This window comes from Aythya ferina (assembly GCF_964211825.1).
Source record: "Aythya ferina genome assembly, chromosome: 12".
Taxonomy (NCBI): domain Eukaryota; kingdom Metazoa; phylum Chordata; class Aves; order Anseriformes; family Anatidae; genus Aythya; species Aythya ferina.
In genome coordinates this window covers 13463140-13487492 of record NC_140308.1, presented here as the reverse complement: position 1 = coordinate 13487492, position 24353 = coordinate 13463140, and the positions used below count along the sequence as shown (strand labels likewise).

General features: G+C 40.8%; 1 protein-coding gene across 2 annotated transcripts in view; it reads right to left on the bottom strand.

Annotated features, from left to right (window-relative positions):
* Positions 1 to 1710: 1710 nt before the first annotated feature.
* CBFB (core-binding factor subunit beta) overlaps positions 1711 to 24353 on the bottom strand; it is a 41864-nt gene continuing 19221 nt past the window's right edge. The window contains exons 4-6 of one of the 2 annotated variants that reach the window (XM_084533562.1): positions 21656 to 21772; positions 15988 to 16114; positions 1711 to 3983 (exon numbers count right to left, since the gene is read on the bottom strand). In XM_084533562.1, coding sequence (XP_084389688.1) covers positions 3961 to 3983; positions 15988 to 16114; positions 21656 to 21772 — 267 coding nt within the window. In that variant the 3' untranslated portion in view covers positions 1711 to 3960. The remainder of the gene's footprint in view (positions 3984 to 15987; positions 16115 to 21655; positions 21773 to 24353) is intronic. The other variant, XM_084533561.1, reaches the window with a different exon arrangement.

Here is a 24353-nt window from a genome sequence, read left to right as displayed (position 1 = left end):
ACTTCTCGCTGTAATTCTTATCCTCGAAGCCACTTTTGTAATTCGCTCATTTGCATTGGAAATGCGCTAACAAACTAATGTACTTTAAATAAATCAGTCCTATTTTGGTGCAGACAGGACGGATTCCTAAATGCATCTGTAACAAAGTGGTGGCCTGAACTAGTGGTGGGCAAAGAAAGGTGACAGTCTTGTCAAGATCCTGTCAAGCCATGACATTTTGACTTCTCTGAAACCAAGTCTCCTTTACTTAACTTCCAGGCTTTACCTAACCAAGGCTTCTTATTAGACAAACCACCACAAACCTGCAGGAACAGAAAAGCTGCTCTTTCCACCAGCAGTCTCAGTTTTGTCATTGCCTGCTAGAAAATGGGGGGCTGAGAGCCCAGTCCAGGACAGCTGACAGTTGTTATGTCATTAAAGAGACCAGGAAGCCCTCATTCAGGTTTTGAAAACCTAATGTAAAATGGGCTGAACAGTTAATGTGATGGATTCTCTTAGGTGAGGAAGAAGCCACGTAACTGCAAGAGGTTTAAAAAAAAAGTCAAGTTACCAGACTTCACATGCTCTGGTTGCCTTACAGGTCACGGGCATCTTTTTCCATTCCAAGAAGCTCCAACGTTTCCAGGGGCTTCACTCCCAAACCAAGCACAGACATCCCCAAGGAAAAGATGGCAATGGCTTAAAAAACCCCTTTGGATGTAGGTGCCTCATGCCGGAGGCTGTTCAGATTCCCTCTGCTGCTCAGGGTGACTGCGAAGCAAGCTCATGGTGAGAGAAACAAGGGGACAAACCACCACTGCCCTTCACATGCCTCCACACAAGTAAAGGCTTTAGGAATAAAGTAGCCATCCACTCGTGATGTACCCTGGGCAGAAAAGTGGATCATTTTATGAACTTGCAAGTAAATGGCCAGGTTATCTAATGGCTTTACGAACAGCTCTTTAAAGATGTGTTGTGAACTAAGCTACTGCACGATGTTCCTATAAAAGCACCAATTGGAAACTTCAGGAAGCCAAAGTAACACTGCCTGGCAGCTGGTTTTGTTTTCAGTACTGCCACCCTTCCGAAGTACAGATTATCTTCTGAAGAACCACAGGCAACGGACATTAGGCACTACTCAGATCCACTTAGAATCAGCTTTTAGAAGCACAAATTAAGATCATACTTGGCCCTTTTGCATGGAAACACTTCCAAAGCAGTCTTCAGCTCTGGTTACTAAAAACCAACAACCCCCTGTACATGATTTCAGTCCATTAGCAGCATTATCTGTCAGCACAAGCTGCTTTAAGTCACACCATCTAAAATTTCAGCAGCCTTAGAAGAGGCTTTCAGGTGTAGCACGTAATATCCGTATCTTCCCCACAGCGCTTCACCACATTTCCTCATTTCCTCAATTTCAACATGCAAACTACCTTTTGGTTTGTCTCCACGTCCAAAGAGCACAACTACAAAGGTTTGATGGCTGTTATGAAAATGCAAAGATGAAAGATGCTCTTTGTGTGTGCACAACCCTAGGGGTTGAATTAACACTGGACAAGGTGCATTGGGGTTGGTTCAAGTGACCACTGGATGTCACTATTGCCTCAAGCACGGCCATCAAGACCTGGTCAGGGTGGGATGGAGGCATCGCCCAGCATCCTGCTCCTCTCCCACCAACACGTAATGCACCAGCTTGAAGTACCAGGATGTCAGAAATGACTTTACAGCGACTTGTTTTCACTACACAGAAGTTTATTATGAAAGTTAAACATACAACACAAAAAGTAGCAAAAGCAATCCTGTAGCTTAAGGCAACTCTTACAGGAGATGAATTCAAGAAAGATGATGCAACTTCAGTTTAAATAGGAATTATGAAAAATATCAAATTGCATCAATAACTTAAAATGCACTTTAAAAAGTCTGCACTAACCAGCAGAGGGTAAGGGCTTGTGATCTTAATGCCAGCATTAAGATATTGTAAGCAGCAGAATGCTAAATGATGATAGGGAAAAGTTCAGTATTTACACAAAGATAGCGACGTTAATATCTGATAGCATAATTTCCTGTGTACTTATGGTTTAAAACCACTGAACCGTTAGGAAAACCTTTTAAAATAAATCTTCAGACTATTCCATCAAAAATACACAGATGGCAGAGAAGATCCAAGGCTAGGGATGCGTGCGGATGCATGCGTGTGTCCCTTAAAATAACTCATTGCAGAAACTTTAGAAAAATTATTTCTTTGGGGGCAGGAGAGCAAGAAGAATACGTGGCCACGGAGTGAAAAAGGTTATCTTTTAGGTGAATCACATTTAAATTGAAGTATCAAAATATTTCTATTTGATGACATTCTCACAGTTTACAGTTACTGACATGTTTAAGTGAGTGTTAAATATTCATATCATTAACATACAAAGATTTGCCTTCACATGGAGATCTGCTCACATTTTTGCAAGACCTCTTTTTACATCGATTCTTTTGCCATTAATGAGGAATGTAGTTATCTTAATTATAGAATTTCAAAAAGATTTAAAGCGTTCTCATCATACAGAGTTTTGACCTTCAAAATCATTTTTTAAAAACACTGAGATTAAGTCACTTATTTTAAAAAGGTATCCACGTGACATTTTAATTAATCAGGCTGTACAGGAAGCACCACATTTTGACAACGCCAGATGACATCACATTTCCAATCAGTTTTCTTCAAATATTGGATGCAATGAAAAATTGGGAACAAATCCATTTGCCACCACCCCAAACAAAACAGAAACAATTCACACAAATCAACTCACCCCAAATCTTACCCTGTTAGAAAATGCAATATTTACTGCAATGTAGTTTTAATTTGCATAAGATTTGATAGAAGTGTCCTATGCACAGTATGAGATTTGCTGCGCACCACCTCATCTCTTCACCATTCAGCACAACTTTACAAAAAGCATAAGATATAAAATATACTTAAAGCAGCTATCTTAAACATGATTTAATACATATCACCTTGGCAGCTGATCACTTTTATTCCCAGTTTAACACGCTGTTGAATCTGATTGTAGAGTTGCAGTATCCCTTTTTTAAGAACTATTTAAAAAAATCCCTGAATAAAACAGAAGCCAGCCTGCGACTTCCTATGAGTTTCAGTAAGGTACTATATACAGGGGTATAATAACCGCCCAAACTCACTTAATAGAGAATAAAATCTAAGACAGATATTGGGGCAGAATGCATTAATGCATGAAAATATACATTTTAAGATTTTATCATTTAAAAAGTGGAACCAATGGATTGTTAGCAGTTAAAAGAATACTGCAACTGTAACATTTACAGACCCGGAGGTTGAAACCTGATTCCAACAGCACTGATCCACTGGGTTTAAGCTTGGAAATAATGCAAAAATAATGTCAGCAGTTTTTAGAAGGTCTTACAAATTTAGAAAAAAAGAAAACTGAAAGATAGATAAGAATGCATATCTAAAATAAAGCAGGAGCACAATAAAGACGATCAAAATTCCAAAAGCCCATATTAAAAAAATTAAGCTTGGAATGCATTGGCTTCCAGCAGTTTACAAAAAACAACAAAAAAAGTTTTTAATCTGTAATATCTTGACCTATTTTTAAGTGACAATTTTTATTACATTGAGAAAAAAAATGTTTTTATAGCTGCATAAGTTTCCATTTCACTAAAATAGTGCCAACAAAAATAAGTTTGCATAGAAAAACAAAATTTCAAATTGCCACTGGCTACATGCTTAAAATGGGAAATGCAGGTATCGTAACATAAACATAGTGCAAACCATGGCAGTTCATGGTGATTTTGACTGCCGCAGGTCAGGAAACAGACCATAGTATACCCAGTTATCACAGTTTCTGGTCTTTTATTAAATCCTTTGCCAAGTAGAAGCAATGTGTGCAGACCCATGGCACGCCTGCTGCTGTTGATTAACGTAGTTTGAGATCATCACCACTTCCTAGGTTCGATCCAGGACTAGGGTCTTGTTGCCTTCTTGCCTGCATTAAAAAACACACCTTTTAGCACCAAGAAGTGATTTCAAAGTAATCAATTCATTTCTTACTTATTAAGCACATGACAACAACCATAAACAATTTTAAATCAGAAACCGCAAGTTTCAAGCAGTAACCAATGCATTTGTTGTTAACAAGAGAATCATTCTTTCCCCCTCAATTCAACAGCCCCCCAGCAGGCAGGGCTCCCTGAGGAGCAGTCCCACACCGCTCCCCTCTGCAGAGGGGCTCCGAGCTTTGGCTCTGCTCTGAGCCCAGCCTCAGAAACCCTCCCGCAGCCAGGCTCGTCTCAGCACAGTAAGGCAATGGGGTTTCATGTCTCTTCATCTGAAACACATGTTCTTTGGTGTGAAATTCCCTTCTGTTAACCTTTCCTGTGAGCATTCTCAGGATTGAGATTTTTGGGGGAAGAGCTACAGTGCCAAGATGGCAGAGTACATTACATCATTCCCAAATAAACCTCCCCCCTGGATATTCACGCAATCAACATTTACTTTAGCTTTTCCTGGAACAAAGGCTTATAACAACACAGCAGTACAATTTAATCTATACATAAACATTTTAACAGCTCTTGATAAAGATTTCGAGTTTTACTGCAGCTTTTTTTTTTCCTTTGGTACACCTGTAAAGTTAGCAATAACAAAACTTGAGAAAACTTTGGTACTTATGATTGAGCCCCTACGTAAAAAAAAGTGATATCAGTTCTCTTTTAAGTAAATGGCTCTGTTAAACGGTTTGAATTGATGGCAATTTAAAGAGGAAATTAAAGATGGTCAGCAGTAATATCAGTTCTCGTAGAGGACTCATACTTTACCTGAAAAATAGACATACATGTTTCACAGATGCCTGCTTCTCCTCCCAGCACTACCAATCCCCAGACACACACTCTGCATCCCAAGTGTGCTGCATTTCCTCCAAGGCAGCAGGCATTTAACTGTCAGCCACTAAGGTCTACAGCCGAACACAAAAAAGAGGGCCCAAGCTGCCCCCACAGCCAGTGACCTCGTGCGTCACCTCTTCTGCAACCGAACAGTATGTTCCTCCTCTGGTTTGGGTTCATAACCTGAGTATTTTGATTTTTCTACTCTGTATGCACACAGGCTGCTTTCAAGTAGTGCACACAAATGCAGGTAAATACTTAAAACCCATTTATGTACTTCAATTTTAAAGCAGTACGTCTATTCTGGGAGCGTTCAATAGATGCGAGCTGTACTTTAAGACATGTTAGCGTGGACACTTTGGTTTAATTTACAGGGTGCACAGCTGGCACCTCGGCCTCAAAAGTACCACTGCAGCCCCAACAGTCCCAGGTTTTCAGCTGGGGGAGCCATCGCTGCAGAAGCATTATCTGGCATAGCTCTGAGTTTCGCCAGCTGCAGCAACCTGCTGCACTCAGGGCTTCAAAATAGCATTCTTAAAAAAAAGCTGAAAAATAACCACTAAAAACAATAAAAAAGAAACAACCTAACCCCCAAAAAAACAAACAAATGACCCTTCCCTCCTTCAGAAAGCTCTTTGTGCCTTGGTGGAAGGGGCAGGACAGGCTCAGTGCGGGCAGCAGTACCGGGATATGCATGGCTTAGGCAATTATCGGGTTCACACGGTGCCACCGAACAATACGGGCATTTCAGCTAAGCAGTGACTAACAGCGACACGCCGGCTGCTCTGCGATGCTCCCTGGGCTCTTCTGAGTCACATTTACTGACACAGAGGAAGCCCTGCCGCCGCAGGGCGGTTAGCCCAGTTCACAGCACGCTGCTGCTTCCCTCCCATGCTCAACTGCAAGCGAGCCGCGTCTGCCAGCTCCCAAACCCTCCGGCCTGGCCTGCCAGCACCATTTTCTGCTGCTTTCCATGCTCACTTCTTCCTCCCTTACCTACCGTTCCTCTCATCTGGCTAAGTTCACACTGCCAGCACAATTGGCTGGCTTCACCCACAAGGAGTCATGCTTCCTTCCACTATTTAAATACTGATTTCAAGTCACATTTGCCTTTCCCGTGCAATGATCCCATTCTGATGGGCACCATGTCCATTAATAAACCCCTCCACTTGTCAGCATGCTTCCAGAGAGGACGCTCCCTCCTGCACCCTCTTGGTGGTTACGTTGCCACTGCTGATTTGGAAACACGGTCACTATTTTCAATACCACAACCAGTACCTGGTACGTTTATGTGTCCAGTACATAAATAGGATCGCTGTTGGATTTTAGATATCCATGGGTTAGATCTTCTCTCTCTGTTCCACTGACGCAGGCTGTACCCTGAGTGAAGGAAGCAGCCTTTTGCCTACGCACAGAAGAACACCGAAAACAACCACCGCCATCCCTGTTGGGGCACAAACCCACAGACTTCTCAGTAATCGGAGGGATCACTGTAGCACAAGCAGGTGCACTCATGTACAGCGCTCAAGATTTTGAATGCTAATGAGCACACTCCTTCCAGCCACTCAAGCAACTTTCGCAAACTGCCTTCTTAGCAGAGATGCAGAATTGTAGGAAACCGCATTTAATTGCGATTTTCGTGTTATTTTCAAAACCCAAATCATTCACCTTATCCAGTGATACCAATAGGCAAAGTTAACAATGAATGCCACGCTTCAGTTTTATTTTTTTTTGACAGAAAACTGAACTGGGATGTAATGGTTTTTCTGAACACAAGATGGTTGTTCTGCAAGTCCAAACAGATGCTTCCGCACCAACTTAAGAGCTGTACTAAAAGTAACAAAAGGATAACAGTTCCACTTTGCATACACTTCTCCCACTGACCAGATCGTGCCAAGGTTTCTTCTCATATTAACTGCCTCCCGTTTCTTCTGAGAAATAAAGGCACACAGTCCTTACATGTTACTATAATCCTAGTTATATTAATTTATTTAGTTATCATCAATTTTGTAATCAAGCATATTTTACACTTACTAAAGAAGGACAGCAAGTTAATTGCTGCTGTCTCTCTGCCTTGAAAGCAACAGAGCTGCTTCTTCAGCAAAATAATCATAAACACAGCAATTTTATTGTCAAAATTCAGCAAAGACTCCAAGGTAAGGGCATATGGTTGCATTTATGCTGTGCCTAAAGGGGCCTTTCCTTTCAAACCGTATGAAAGAATTCAAATGATTCAAGCGATCGCTGCTACTTGAAGGGTTCAGTAGTGGCTTCTGCAAACAACTACCAGATTTGCCCTTTCAAGCGATATGCAAAAGGCATGACAAATTACCCTCAAATGTACTGAAAGCAGTCATTACAATGTCTTAGAGCAGCACATGTGGATAAAGGTGTAATTTTGCATTTCAGTAAGTGGGGATTTACATGTGCAGCTCCTATGTGTTGGAATGACAGCTCTGTCTCTCTCAGAAGCCCTCAACTACTTGCACTGTACCACTGTGCAGGAATGCACATGGAACGTGCTCCTTCTGCCAGACACTGCCCCACCAAGGCACACGGGCACAGTACAAATGACTACAGGAGTGCTTTACATGCTAAAAGCACCACGTATCCATGTAAAAGTTACAAATACTCATGAAGAGGAGGAGGATTCACCACATATGCAGACAGCAAGCACACTGTAGAGCATCAGGAATTAGGTGATGTTTTGGCCACGGACAAAGGGCAAAATACAGCTTTCATAAGAAATGCCCCCAGATTCTTAACACCCAGCTGCATGGCAGTACCTGGTTGGTCACCTCAGCCTGTCAAAGGAAGCTGACCATTCTTTTTACAGACATAAAAATGGCAACTTCCAGAAATCTCTCATTTTGGGTCCCATACACTCTAATCAACCCTCTGAATTGCAGCATTCGCTGTAATTTTTGAAATGCATATCTTATGAAGCCCTGCAGAAGCAGGAGAATTGCTCTCTATGAATAATGAGCTCAGCTCCTCAAAGACTGAGACTTGTTTCAATTAAAAAAGATGCATCTATCTTTGCCACGAGGAAATGGAGTACGCTGCCATGAGTCATGCGTAATGAGTCATGAGAAAACAGTAGTTATTCATCTTATCTCACCGTATTTCAATTTTCAGTCAAATACTGATTTTAAGTTTGAAGGAAGACTACTCTGAACGTTACTCAGCTGAAAGGGTCACAACTATTGGCAGGATAAACTTGTAAATACTGCACGGACCCCGCGGCAGTTGGGATTTTCCTGAAAATGAATGCATTTTAACCAGTTCTGCCAGCTTCCTTCCAAATATCCTGAAATTGAATGGTTAAGATAAAGGACATGTCGGGAGTTTCAATACCCAAAAATACTTCGTGCTCAGCTTTCAGCGCATGAAGCCATGCAAATCTTCTGCAATACGGAAGGAATTACGACTGGCCACGAGCCATTTAAAACCTCTAAAGTAGGAGACGGCATGACGACTGACTGCAAGAATTGCAGGAACTTGTTTGGCAAAAGAACACATTTCAAAGCCTCCTATAGTATGCTATTCTAGATTTATTTACACTGAATTCATCTGCTGATACCACAGGGGGAAAAACACCCTAATAAACAAGGTAGAAGTTACTAACAAGAGCAGTTTGAGTTGATGGTAAACAACGACAAGAAGCACCCACGATGATACTTTTGCACCTCAGCTCTCTTCAACCTTGCATCTCTGAGCTCTTCCCAAGCTTAAGTATGGGCTAAAAGTCATTTCAGGAGTATGATGTAGTAGGATCTGTATTTTATTAATTTTCATCTCATTAAATTAGATAGCTTGAAGCCATCAAAACATCAGCTTACAGTTGAGTCTTTTGGACAGGGATCATGCTGGAGCATCTACAATAGGACACTTGGGTAAAACAGATTTAAGAGTAATGACAACTCTGGAGGAAGGCACACACACCAGCAGTTTCTCCAGCAGCCAAGGCAGTCGGACACCATCCCCCTCCTGCTGTTGGTCATGCTTTCAATACTGCCAGCAGAACTGCTTAAGCTGCCTTTGAGTCTGTAACTACACCCTACTCGTGAAAATAATGGAACAATACAACTGAATACTCCTATTAGTCCTGTTTGCACCAGCTCTCGATTCCTCCATGCTTAATATTGTTCACTCCCCTCTGTCAGCCTGAAACCCTGCAGCAAGCCCTCTGCAAATCCTCAGATGTGACTTGTCAAGCATGTGTGTTGGGTGGGAGTCATTGATGAGAGCAATTCATACCCACAGGTTTCTCCCTCCCTTGGGCATCCTGACTCTCTGGAGGTTTTGGGGCACAGCTCTTCACCTCTCTTTACCAGCAGTATCAGCAAGATAATGGGACACTTGTGTAGGGGAAGGGAGGAAGGGAAGAAGAAACTGGCAGATAATTTGAATAAGGGCTGCCACAAAGAGTAGCCTAAATAAAGCCATTCCACGTACAACCCCACTGCAATTCTTTAATTGCATTCTGGCAGCTCCATCCTGCTGAAGCAGACGGTGCAGATGCATTATGTGCCTTGGCATCCATCATCTATAATTTACTAAATAAGTGAAAAATCAGGCTACGTTATGAAAAACTAAACAGTGAACATTTGGATTCTCTTAGAAGGTCTGTTAACCTCCTGAAAAGGATTTAAAAAAAAATTTGAGAACACATTGCAGATACTTTTCTAAAAAGCATACAACCGCAAGACCAAAAGGAAAAAAAAGAAAAGCAACAAACCAAAAGAAACAACCAACACCCAAACAAAGAACCAGAAGCAGAGAGAAAAATACTTAGAGAAATACTTAGAGACTCCACAGCCCAGATCCAGCATCAGCAGTTGCTTTGTTTGCTGGCCCTAGCCGGTTCCACCTAAACCTGGGATGAAGTAGTCATCTTGATCTTTTTTTTTTTTTAAACTATGTCAAGTACCGCTTAAATTACTCCAATAATGGAAAATTCTTTCAAATTTGGTAAGAGATGTGGACATTTGGAGTCCTTACAGAACAATTACTGTTACAAACTCTGTACCCAATGCGCTATTTTATTCTTGTATCAAGTTTCATTGCTTTTTCTGCTCACTGAAAGACAAAATACAGTTTTCCTGACAAAGATTAAAATCATTTAGCACCTACCTCAGTCGAGACTTCATTTCAAGCTTCTAGAGACCTACTTCCTAGAACCTAAAAGCACACGGCAGTTGTGTTACATGCTGAGCCTGCTCTCACCAGCAACCACTACAGGGCTGCAGAGCACGACCAGACCAAGTACACGCAGTTTAATAACGAATTCCAAATTCACTTGCCTGAAGTCCTTGCAACTGTTTTATCTTTGTTTAAAATCGATGACAATGCTACTGATTTTAGTACTCCATACTGGTAACTGGACTGAAAAAGCCACGTGAACAGAGTAAGCTCTTAAGAGCTGCAAGTACAGCCTAGTAAAATTTAAACTTTTGCTTGAAAACTAGAAACAAAAAAGCTTAAAATGCTTCCTTTTAGAAAGTACTGTTTGAAGGCTGGTATAAAGGTTATAAATTTATAATTAACATTGATTGCCTCCAGACAGTATTCCTCCGTTGCTCAGCCCCTTTCTAACCTTCATTGACTGAAGGAAGATGCTTATATTACACTATTCCCTGATTTGCAAAATTGATCTCTTCCGTACTATACCCAGCATTGATTCTGTACAGCACAAATTGTTTTTTTCCAATATATGCATTCCCTAGCACTTTTACAGAAATCTCAGCTGTTTAGAAGTTCTTGAGAAACGATCTAGTCATAATGTTACCAGCCTACTGGCACTGCATGCACATCACAAGACCCTTTCGGGCAACATATATTCACACGCACACGCTTTAATGCCTTTTTTCTCCTCAGTTGTGCTGCATGCATCTTGAATATCAACAACATTTTCTCTCTATACACACACACACACAAGTCTGTACTACCCACTGTTACCAAGTAACGGTTTGGGTTCCTTTCACGACCAAAAAGCTTTGATAAAGTTTAGACTAAATGACGTAATTTTATGTCATTTTAGAGAGTACACAATTAGTAGTAATTAAGTTCATTCCAGATTATTTTTTTGAGGAAAAACTCAAGTTGGAGTTTGACGAGGAACAAATAGGAAAAAAGAAAACTGACTGGAATACTGTTTTTTCTGCTGAAGCAAGTTGTACCCTAACAAGATACCTATAATTAGGGCAGTTGTTTACACTGGTAGTTTTATCTTGCTTCTTTTCCTTTAAGCAGGGAGAAGGACTTCGCTTCCTAGAAGCCTGGACAACAATGAGGCCTACTACTAGGTTTTGTTTCAATTGTGAACTGTTTGCTTTAAAAAATACGGTGCTTTGTCTTGAGAGGGATTTCTAGTGGAAGAAACAACAAAAAGTTTCAAAACATTTTTTTCCCCCAACAAAATGTGAAGGTTTTTTAAATGAGAATTTCATGCAGTTTCCTAAAATGGCTCTGCTTCGCCATTAATGTTATTTATACTTAGCACAAGACCACAAACAGACAAATTGCTAGACTACGCTGTTTCAGGGAAGAGCAGATCACTCTGCCTCTCTACTTGCATTGTTGTTAAAACAAAAAGCATGGCAGTAAGATGGGAAACGAACACAAAATAGAAAAATATTACATTTCAAAAATGCCTGCTGAACAAATTACATCCAAAAACCGACAACAGATCCAACCCACCCCCAAATAAACCAAGCTGTAGAACACATTTGGCTAAGCAAAAGAGAAAGAGTGGGGCACACTGCGCACTCAAATAACTTTTTGTTTCTGTTTTAAAGCTATCGTTTGCCCTACCTAAACAGTCATAAGAAGTATCTGAAAGTATAACAACAGACAGGATACCCTCTACTCCTTATTCATTGCTGAAAATCCATGGCTTGATACTTTTTCTTGATACTTTTTGCTCCAGCTGGCAGGAGGCACCTGAGGGCTGCTCCTCCTGGACTGACCACAGGCTGTTACTTTCAGGGTATCCCAGCTTCACCAAACGGGGGCTGTTTAAATATCTCAAAGTCATTCTGGACACATTTTGCTTCATGTTACTACAGTCAGAATGCTGAATAAAAAGCAAGAAGTTTTTACTGGAAGACTCAAGCATTTTTAGACAGCAACCTCATGGTAATTTCCAGCAAGCATTTCTTATCGTGAGGCTGCACTCTGGTCATTCATACTGAAACCACACCAAACAGAAGGGAACGCAGGTATTGACTCTCTTGTCCAAGAAAAAGGGATAAAGAGATGATGAAAATCATCATCTGCCTTGCTGCCATCCCTGCTGTCTCTTCAGTCTGTTTGCTCCCCTCTGCCAAAGTATGAGTATTTCAAGTTCGTATACCTGCTTAATGGCATCAGTTCTCGAATACAGGGCTAAAAGGATGGCCTTGGACCAAGTTCACCATGGTGTGGTGCTCGCTTATGGAGAGAGAACTTGGCCTTCAGCTGGTGTGAAGTCACTGAACAGCATGAGTTTGCCAAGTAGCTCGGTGCTCCCAAGCTTATGAAACTTCAGACAGTTATTCATTTCTTACAGTAGGCTTCACCTGGGGATAAGGTCTTCCTTCATGTGTATTATTAAATCCTTACTGTCTCAGCATGCTAACATTTTTGTAAAAAGTGAAAGTCATTAGAATATATTATTAATTTTGAAGGCAGTAATTAAAAACACTCTCTGACTTCAGAAGCATCTTTGAAACAAAGGAGTTCTGAATGCAGTGAGGCAGGATTTGTGGTATCCGATGTGACCAACCTACATAAGCTGACAAAAACCAAAACCATCTCAGATTCAGAACTGAAACATGTCGCAAGTATAACAGGACACATTGCAACTCATTTTAAACACATTTTGCTTAAAACCTTAAAGCAAAATTCCTAAAGCCATTCACACCCAAGAGTAATACATCCTACTTACATTAGGACAAATGCTATAACCGGACCAAAATATGATCACATTTGGAAAACAAATCAAGCATAACCTAGCAGCCACTACTAATTCTGAGAGGACACTTAAGGAATGATTAGTATTCTACTTTTCATTATTAAGTGTTACTGCACTTGCTATTTTTTCCCTTTCAAAGTACAACCATACAAATCTCCAGCTGCCCCACACAACTGTTTTAAACTGCTCAGGAACTTTCGCTGGGATTGCTCCTAGGCAAGAATATACCACTTTGCTTTAAAAGTCTACAGACAGACTTCAGATAGGAATTTTTTTCTACACAAAGCTGTATAAATAAAGAATTGAGTCTGATCATTTTCATATGCTGCCAGGCTTTGGACGGATGAATGTTTCCAAAGAGCTGGCGCCTCTGTTTTGGGTAGGAGTGGGTGGAATACTGCAGGATTCTCCTTCCCTCCCCCACTGCAGCAGAATCTGGTCTCTATTAAAGGCATTTCAGCTCTAATTCTACAGTCAAAAATCTGCTTTTATACAGACAGTGTCGCAATTCCTCAAGCAATCCCTAATGCTGATGCAATCCTGGTCCAAGTCTGGCAATTCCAAGTTTCACTGTCCATGCCATGCTTAGCAGGAAAAAAAAAATCTGAAATTTTATTAACGATGAGATGTGCAGATAACATCAAAAAGTCTATGCTGTGGGAAACTCCATCTGTATGTAGTGTAACAAAAATGCACTCATAATGCTTAGAACTACCTTTTCTAACTGCCCTCTAAAATCTTCAAGTACCATCTCTGTAGTGCAACCAAAGATACAGTCTGAACTACTGAAATTACACAAACAGTCCACAATACTGTTCGGACTAACATTTTGTAACTGTCAAACCATAATTCTGAGCTGACCAAGACTGTAAGCACTGGAAAATTCAGAGGCCATAAATACAACAAACACAGCAACACTAATTTTTTTTCATTCTGCTGAAAAGCTGCATTAGAATACAACTGCAAAGAAGTCACCCAGACAATTATTTGGAAACCTGATTACTCCTGAGGAATGCATTATTGCAAGTCTGTTATTCCCCAGCCCCCAGATCCCAATTTTTATGGGAGTTTTGACACCCAGAGTGAAAAAAATCATCTGTAAACATTCTAGGTATGTAGCCAGGAAGTCTTCCCCCAAACATACAAATAAGAAAATGTAAATATAAAAAAAAAAGTCAGACCTACAAGTAACTGAGGAAAGATTGCTTGGTTAAACATATTAAACATGCACAGTAAAATAAAAATAAAAACACACATAGCAAAATGTATTGCAATTAATTAAAAAAATCTCTATTTGGTATCAAATAAATTTGAAGTTAATTTGGCAATTCATTTTTATTCTGCTTAAGCACATTTAAAATCCTTTATTTTTCCTTTTCTTCCTTTTTGTAGGTGATCCATGCCAGGGTTTCAGAGATGGACAATGGCTGTTCTTGTTTTAATAGAAAATGGATATTGGAAGCTAATAAGGACATCATTGAGTAACAACTGGCTGCTATGTTATTAAAAGCAAGAGTATTTTCATAAGTTATTGAGTCCAGTTCCTGCAGATGGCCAGGGATGTTGATTTTTTTGTACCTCGGTGTCACGAGCTTTGATGTCTGTTGTGAAGCCACAGACGCTTGGTATTCCCTCAATCTCGCTGTCAAGTTGAAAGTTTCTGTGCATCTTAGATGCAAATAAGGGGTTTCTACACTTGGAGGAAAGAACAAGTCCCACAGAACTGCAAAAGTTATATTGATATTTTTTGATAATTTTAAAGCTTTTGATATTTTAAAGCTTCAGCATTCAGCAAGAAGAGTAACAGGAATAGGTAAGAAGGGCACGGTAGAGGAAAATGAATCAAGCAAAACTTGATATATAAATTAAGATCAAAGATTTAAAGCTGGTCTTAAAGTTCCTATTGTGTTATTAAAATTAAGGCAGGCTGCCTCAAATCTGCATGACAAGCTTCAAGATTAACTTCATTCTGAACTCAACTTACAAGCAGGTTCCAGCTACGATGTGACTAGAGACAAAGTGATCCAGATAGTCTTGCTCTTACAAGGATCTGGGGGTAGAGAAGCTTTAAAGGCAAGGATTTTAGTTTTGCAACAGCTGACATCTGACCTAGCCACATCTGCATTTGGAAAAGAACACTGGCCACCTCTTCAAAGTGATGGTTATTCTTCTCTGCATCTCTCTTCCCTCTCATTGTCACGCTCAATGCCTTCCACTGTCAGTTGGAAGGAAGGAAAGCCTGCCCAACCACCTCAATTATCAGTGAAGATGCCAGAATAAAAGCAGTTTAGCAGTATAACAACAAAGCTTTCAAAACCCTGAGGAGCAGCAGATTGGTCATGTTTGATTAAGGTCAGACCATACTGATAAAGCAGGGAGTAAGAAGGAAAGTTAGCAAAGGAAATAAATTCAAACTCCTTCTGCCTTATCCTTTCCTCTGCTTGACTGACAGGCTGCCTTAACTTGCCTTGGAAGCTCTCCTTATGTACTACTCGTCCTCTTCCAGCTCCTGCCTTACTGACATCTTAGAGCAGCTGGTTTCCATTCCTGTTTCTGGCTCCTCTTTTCTAGATCCCAGTAATTTCTGCTCTCATTGAGGGGAAAAAAAAAAAAAGAACATTTAAGAGCAAAGCACAAGGTAGTGGGAACTATACCACTGAAAGGAAGGAGAGGAGTAATACTCCCCACCAGTAAGAACAAAGCGAGAAGAAAACTAGAGTTTGACTAGTATCTGAGTAAGTTAATTGGTTATGTATTCTGCAACATGGAACAGCCAGCTAGCTACAAAGTTATCTGCCAGCAGCTCCCCAAGCCTTTTCTGCACCCATAGGAAACGCATGGGAGGCAAAAGATGCCTGTAGCTGCCATCAAAGCATCCTTTGACAGAGAGATGGCAGCTCTGCGAACAAGTGTAGCCTCGCACCTTAAGTACCCACCAAAAAAACCCATAGATCATCTACAGAAAGGAATAAAGTGTTAGAAATTGGAGATTTCTTGTCAACTTTGAACATTTGGAACTCCTTCTTAGGAGAGTTTAAAGCAACACATTTTGCGATTTTTACACGACAAAAATTGAACAACAAACAAAATCCACAACATTGTACACACAGACAAATCAATGCAAACAATCTAAAGTTTGGGAAAGTACTAACCAGTTACTGACAGCAGCTGTGAAACCCTCACCTCCATTTCCTCCCGATGAGACCTGTCTCTATCCTCGAATTCGCGAGTTCTTCTCCGAGCTTCTTCAAAGGCTTGCTGTGCCAATGCATCCTCCTGCTACCAAAACAGATGACAGAGAGTGACACAAAAAGCAACCCTAACTTTCACCACACTACATTTTGTTTGAATACCGGGAATCATTTGACAGCGGCCAAGACTAGTGTCCCCTGAGGAACCTGCTAGAACACAGATGAGTTCAGGAATTGCTCATATAGGTTAATGAATTACTACCTACCTTCATCACTATGGCAGAGGTAACCAAAGCTGCAACACAGCTACTACTTAAATGCATTTCCAAAGGAGAACCGATTTTCAACAGTAGTTTAAAATGCTGCTTAATCATCTGAAATCTAGAAATTCTCAGAAGTTATAGGAAAGAGGCAATACATTTTATCTTCCTTGTAAAAGTCATTTTGAAGACAGTATTCACAAGTATATTGAGACAGTTCACTGGCATCATGATAACGTAATGCCAATTTAATTATCTTCCTTTAAAAAAAGAAAAAAGGTATTACCCAAGCTACAGACCAATTTAATCTTTCGTTTTATCAAAAGCTGCTGAAGGTGCGCCAGTACAAACATACTTCCTAATCCTTACATAGCGTTTAAATTGCTCAGGTTTAGCTGCAAAATGCAAAGCAGAAGTTATTCTTTCACTAATTTGTATGTATGCACATAAAATGCAGAGGAATCCTACAGCAACCCTATTGTTTGTTTTTAGCAGTGGCTTATGCATGGGAATATGTTTAATTAATGCTCAAAGGATCAACAGAACAGTAAGTGATAAGCTGTATTGTCTTTCCTCCCTCATAACTTTCCACCTATAATTAGTGCTAACTCTGCTTATCACTCCCACATACACACAAATGTTATTTTCAAGTCTACAATTCTTTAAAAAAAACAGAAAAAACCCTAACCTTGACTGGGAGAGGACAAAAACATTGTGAGAACTCGAAGTTTTAATACACCAAGGGATTAAGTGCATAAATTTTTTAATTTCAGATAAAACATCTCTAGTCTGAGAGAATGTTAAATTGCTCTTTTTGCCAACGGCACAATCATGCACCCTGAAGCTACTTTGTGAAGTGATGTGAATGAGTGCCCCTCGTGGCCTAACACAGTTAAATACAAACAGCTGTCAGTCAATAACTGCACAGCCAGCTCCCCAGAAAGCTATGCTGAAAGGCAACATTTAAAGCTGCCCATAAGGTAGGTTTGACACTACTGTTTTTAAAAGTAGAATTCAGTCCTTTTTAGCTATATCTTAACGCTTATGCAACACGTAACAACCAATGTCAGACAGCAAGAAGTTTGCTCTTAATGACACACAAAGATAGAGATAAAATAGGTAGGTTTGTATCTCTGATGACTGCAGAAAAATTGCCTTGTTTCTAATTTATAAAGCTACATAAAATGTCATTAGTACTTCTTTTTTGGAGGGAAGAGGTAGATTTAAATAAAAAAGGATTTTTCTGTACAAGATTTCTACATTTTTACCATCATTTGAAGCGTAATAAGAAGCTAACACAGCCTCAGCCAGGATATTTAAAAAAATGTTTGTAACCAAAAAAATACTAAGTTAAAATTTCAGAGAGGAATCAGCGTGGTAGTGTGTTGACAACTGAAAAACTGGTTTACTAAAGTCTAAGAAAGAAGAAGTCACATTTTGATGCTTCATGGTTAAGTTAAAAAAAAAAAAAAAAATCTGCTCTGGTCTTGGTGATGTGTTATGAGAGAAGCTAAATGTCTCAGAATCTCATACAACACGACTTTAACAACCCTTTTTCAAATGTCACCCAAATCTAGTAACTACAGCCTCGCAAATTTTGTGGTATGAAGCCTATAAATATTACTTTTATTCAGTAAAAATGCTCCTGCTGTGAATCTACTAATAAAATGAATATGCAAGCATGAACCATATCAATGTGAGAACAGAGTAAAACAGCCCCCAAATCAGAAAAAAAAATAAACTCAAGAGACTTACCCATATCCCCACCTACCAATCACCAGAGTCCAGAAGGAAAAGCCTTTCTAAGGACAATAATTTCTAACTACAGAACTACAGAGCAAGAATGTGGTATTACAGAAGAGATACAAAAGTACCGAGGATGTAAACAGCCTTTTAGTGAGGCTCCAAACAAAGATCAAATTTAGAGAAGTTTCAGACCCAGGTGGGGAAGATACCCAAGCACCTATATGGAGCTTTATGTTCATTAGCCCAGTGAAGCCTTAAAAAGCAGCTGTGAATCAGGGCCTCCAGTAACAAAAGGTAAGGTTGCTTAGCAGGAATAGATGAATGGATTAAACAGAAAGAGCACTAGCTTAGAAGTTACAATTGAAGTACTTTATTATGCATGCAGCTTTCCTTCCTGAGGTATTTTTTGACCTGCTGAAGGATAGTATCATTCCAAAACTGTGGCAGCAAGGAAAAAAAGTAGCTGACCCAGTATTGGTTATTAAGTAGTGGTAAGAGACCAGAAAATGCAAGAGCATTAGATTTGTGTAAGGCAAGCTTACCCAAAACTGGCAGGGGTGGGGGGAGCAACGAACACTGGTAGGACCTCACATGACAAAACAACGGGCACCACTGATACTACGCCACATATCATGAAGCACTTGAACCAGTTCTGACACCAGTGTTATTTTGGGATCAACATCAACAGTTAGATCAATTGCCACTAGCAGTATTAAAACAGTTCTAGGAGAGGAAACAAATGGCAAATACAGGAAAAAGGGAAACTAAAGAATGTAAAAGATTGTTAGCACTGCAAACCTTGGGGAAACGTGTAGAAAAACAATTGAAGTTTTTATATCTTTTACATTTTCAGTATTTTTTTCCTCTGACTTGCACTTAACATAACCTTAACTAGTTATGCTAAGAACCATGAATTGAAAATTGATTACACACTTGTAGCTGAGTGCAAGTGTATCTCTGCAGATACCTTGTGCAATACCTCCAGCTCAGCACCCTGAACTTGAAATACAAGAAAGCACTGGCACCTGAGAGTGCGCATGCTTTTTTTTTTTTGTGAGGGAATATAAAAAAAATAAATAAATCATATGCTCAGTGCACAAATACCCTCTGAAGACAACAATAAGGAATTCTTAAGTGTACTTGAAACCAAGCATGCATATCAGGGAACTAAAATAATCCAAGAGCATGCAAAAACATGTCATGAAATCAGATGAGAAGCACTGAACCCGCAGGTCACTTGACCACCCTTTCTTGCTGGAAGGGTGCCCACGTTTTTCAGAAGCTATCTGGTTCTGGAGAAGGGTGACGCTACCTCCTCCTGAATACGTGTCCCTGTCGCTCTGCTCTCAGTTTTGACATGATAGGCACGGACCAAGAAACGTGGGATTTTTCTTGCACAATCCTCAGGGGTCTGCACCTGACCTTGGTGTATAAGCCATACAATCAAAAAGAGTTCTAACCCATAGAGCCTATAGCAGTTACTCTCTTTTTAAAGAAAACGCTGCTGCAGCAGAAATGTAGCTATCTCAAATGCTGACACCCAGCTCCAAAGAGAAGGCTGCTATAACGCTAATAGCAGCACTCAAGGGAAAGCTTGGTTCTGCAGCCTCTCCCCCAGATTAACCAAAGGTGGCATGCTGATCTGAGAACAGTGCTACCAGCTACTCTAGACATCCTGAAGAAAGCACACAGGGCTGTGACTATTTGAAAGACACGGTTTTGACACAAAGTACTTGTATTTAAGCCAGGACACAGTCACAATAACATGATCTCACTAATGCGTTAATTGGTTTCTGAAGTCTGGGAGAGGCAAGGCACCACAAAGCGTGCAACTACACATTTCCACATAAAATCTGATTTACATACTTCTAACTCTTGAACGGAAACTAATTAATTAATTAATATGGCCTCCAGTTCCGCACATCTGGAACAGAGGAGCGCTCCTTGCATTTAATTGGAACTACAGGGTCGCTATTTATTAAGTAGTGACCAAGTGTGGCTTCAGAATGACTAAAAGGGAAGCCCTGAGGACAGCTGAGAACAAGATGCACACAGCAGAAACAGAAAATACATCCTTATTTAAAGCAGCTCCAGTGCACAACTGCCAGAAGCAGCCCCCGGAGAGCTACAAACCCCAAAAAGAAACAGCAAAAGCACAGTTGGTCAGAAGCATTTAGACATCGCCCAGGTTCATGTGTTCATGTCAAAATCATTATTCTAAGGATAATTTGACTGGAGTCATGAGTGAGCATATCATACACACACATCTTTGCCTGGATTATTTCCTTCACAGAGAAAGGGCTACAGCTAACAGCTGCAATAAATGTGGTGCAGCTCGCCAGGAGAGGACCTATAAAGTGAAGTAAGAACCTGACATCCACATTGTGCTCACTGTAAAAGGTTTTGCTTTGGACTTTACTTTCTAGCCTGACCTGTTAGAGGTCAAAGTGCATGAGATGTGGTTCTGAAGGATCTCCTTCTGTTCAGTTCCATCCAGAACAAATCCAAATCATGCTCTCAAACTCTTGTGAACCAGTGTTTGCAAGTGAAAATACTAAGACTACTTCAGGTGTAGATGTTTCTGCAATTATTTACCTTGCAATTTTTATTATGTAAATGTATTCCCATTGATCAGAATGATGAGAAAGTAAAGGTAATTCGTACTTAGAAGCTCTTTAAGCCATGCTTTTGTGTAATCCTAACACTTCTAAACTCTCAAAATACAAGACGAACTACTGAGTTCGCCATAAACTATAGATTCTAAGTCACAAGCCTGATAACTGATGTTGTATCCAGCTTACTGTCAAGTGCAATGACATGTTGAAGTATATCGTGATCTTTGTGGAGGCCCACACAGAATGGAGCAGCAGCTTTTAATATCAGTTAAGTAACTTTGTTACCAAGGTTCACTTAAGACAGACATTATTTGCTTTTTAAGTCTACATAAATTAAGTATTCCTACAGCTGTGCAAGTGAAGTTTTTTTTATATGTTATACAGACTTAAGTTATTTCCTCTGTGTTTGCTTTCTTCTTGTGCATGTCCAAAGATCCAGCTGCTAAAAGTCACTTCAGTGGTAGGAAGCAGGTAGATAGGAAGCAGGTTTCTTAAAAGCTGCCATACCTTAAAGCAGCTTCCCACTGTTACAGAGAGCAGATGAAAAAGCTCTATTCATCCCTGCCCCTCTTGTTCTGAGTCCCTGTTCTCCTCTCCTCACAACAACACCATGTAATAAAACAAAAAAGCTACTTAGGAAAAAAAAAAAAAAAGTAATGAACTGGAAAAGACTTGCCAGTTAAATTGCTTCATGTTACAGTAATAGCTTTCCCAATACTTTAAGATTTACTACTCTGTAGCATAGTAATAGCACTAAGCCACTCCACAAAGCTGTAAGCTACAGCTGTAAGCTGTAAGATTCCTGCCCCTGATGTTTTACTGTAATTAAAACACTGATTTAGCTACAACCACATTTCTGAACTTCTGTACTGTGAATATTCTTTGGAATTGTACTCAAAGAGAAGGCAGAAAGCAAGCAAATTACCACGTGTGATTGCTACCTGACTGCATGTTGTCTTCCAGGAGAAGAAATGTCTGAGGCAGAGCAGCCCGGGCATGCTGTCTTACCTGTGCTCTCTCTTCGTCAAATTCCAGGCAGCCCATACCATCCAGTCTCTGTAAGTCTATCCAGCCTTTCCAGATTACACAGACACCATTGAGGATCATAGGTGCCTTCAAGTACACCTGAAATAAAAGCAAAGCACACGCTGTAAGTTTGAAGGCATTAAACACATGCCTGCAAAATGAAAATAGCGATGCGGGAAGCTTCTATATGTATTCTTAGAAGAACACCCAGGCCAGCTGGTAACATGAGACTCCACTTAACAGCTTCTCCTGCCTCCTTTCCAAGAACTCGTTTTAATCAAGCGAATGCTGAAACTTTTGCCTGCTGTACTCGATGGAATAAATTTGAGCTGTGTTCTCATTTTATAAACTGGCGTGCACAAGGATTTGGTTAGAACTCTATTACTGCTTCCAGTTAAAGTAACTGTTTTTCTTGTCAGCTTACCATTGCATCACGGGGAAAGTGGCATGCTGCCAGACTGGAAGATCCTTCACAGAGCATTTAAACGGTTAAACGAACATTTTCCTCTTCCCCAAAAGCACTACATTTTACCCCGTATGTGAGTTCTTTCAACAAAGAGCAAGCACCAGTTTCAGTCCTCCTCAATTCACAAAAATGAATGTAGCAAAATACATCACACATACACACCAGGCTGAAAATAAAGTCATCCCTTGTCTTCTTTAGCATTTGTGAAAGTCTTTTCAAAAGAAGCAACACCAGATGATCAAAACCCAACTCCTGCATCAATCTGTGTTTCGAACAGCAGCAAGGAATTACGCACAAGCTTAAGGCCCTACAGCTAGATAAGGGTGGATGATACCGTGATTTAAAACAGAAGCATTTCCCCCTTCTAAAGGCCAAGATTAATCTCCACAAAGAAACTGAACAAGAAGCAAACACAGCACTAAACAAGTCTGACACCCTACGTACGGTTAATGAGATCTGTCTTAAAAAAAACCTCACGCAGCAAAATTACCCAAGTCATGAAGAAAAAAAAAGTCATCCTCTAGTAGTTATTTCAGCCTACTTGGCAAGCCAAACCACTTGCAGAACAGAAGTTTGTCTATGCTGAATTGCCAGGGAGGCAAACCCTATGCGCAGGCCAGCACCCGTTCCAGATGTAAGGCTGCCGAGACACTCAAAATGCCAGTCTTCAGGAGCAGCCCGGCTCACCAGGGGAAATTTCACACAGTGTCTCCTCTAATCGCTCTGAATTCATCCTCTGGCAAACCCTCACCAGCAGACTGTAATTGATGTTTAGTGCTACGGTGCACTTCAAAGCACCCTGGCTGTGCCTGCCCGCTCAGCTCCACGCTCAGCAGCTAAGGGCACTCGAGCAGAAAAAGGGCAGGCCAGGAGGTGCAGCGGGACGGGAAGCCTGCCTTCCTCCTGCAGAGGCTGTCTGGGTAAAATGAAGCACTTCACAACATAAAAAGGAAGAAGAAAAGCAACAGACAAATAACATGAATCCAAATGGCAAACAAGTAACATTATTCACCAATAAAATGCAGCACATTTGCTCACTGAGCTTCATTTTTACAACTCGCCACACTTCAGTATGGAACGCTCTCGATGTTTTAATTAGTACGGCATGCAGCAGTAGCACAATAACAAAGAAACAAGGGTGACTTCAAGCACATCATCTTCATATCAGCTCCTACTGCAGGCTCTCCACAAAGAATATGCACTGGTTTTCTGTCCCTGTGCTCTCAGCCCAGCTGTCCCACCTATCCCTGCTGCAGGGAGCCGCCAGCCGAGGCCCTGGGAGCTGGGGAGGCAGAACCAGCATGAGTAAGACGTAGACTGCCAGGAAACCACCTCCTGCAGCCCTCCTTTCAAGATTAATCACTTCGTACATGCTAAATACAACATCACTCCCTTTCAGCACAGTCTTGGCTCATTCATCCTGCAAGAAATATAGTGATGGCACGCACGTCATCGAAGTGATGCGTTTCATTGGTTTAGAAGTGGAAGGCAAAGAGAGGGGGGCCATTAAAATCGAGAGCCATCCTCTTCTAAGAACGCAGAATAATTGAATGAGAAAAAAGCAGCATAAACCCAGCTACAGGTCTTGACAGACCTGACAACCTGTACTCTAACACTGCTTGTTTTTTTCTAAAAAAAATTGCTGATCTCAGTTTAGAGTTTACCTTTCACTTACTTTCCCCAAACTTTTGGCCCAAAGCAGAAACCTGGAATTCTTTGATTTCCCATCAACATTCCCAGAAATGATAACATTTAGCTCTGCAGGTTGCCCAGAAGGGATTTTTTTGTTTGTTTGCTCATTTATTTGAATAGGGCTATCAGGCTGTCACTGCCTGCCATGTTTCAACAGCGTTGTCCAATTACCCTGCAGCTGCTCATGCGGTCCATGCGAGCTTTGGGTAGCTCAGAGCAAGCAGAGGTAGCTCAGGTGCAGCTGCGAGGGCTCAGTGCCTCACAGCCAGTACCCTGAGCATCACCCGAAGCCCAAGCACTGCTGGAAGTTTTCAGAAGTCAAGGGGGCACATGGGGAAGGAGCTGACAGAAGGGATGTGATTCCTGATGCCTGCTATCTGCTCGAGGCACGCTGAGCAGCAGCTGATAAAGCAGCTCGCCAGCCACAGGCAAGAAGCCTGACCTCTCGAGATAAAGCATAAGGTACCCTGCCCTTGCTCCTCAATCAGAGCCCTGAAAGCTTTACACCACTGGTTTCAGCGG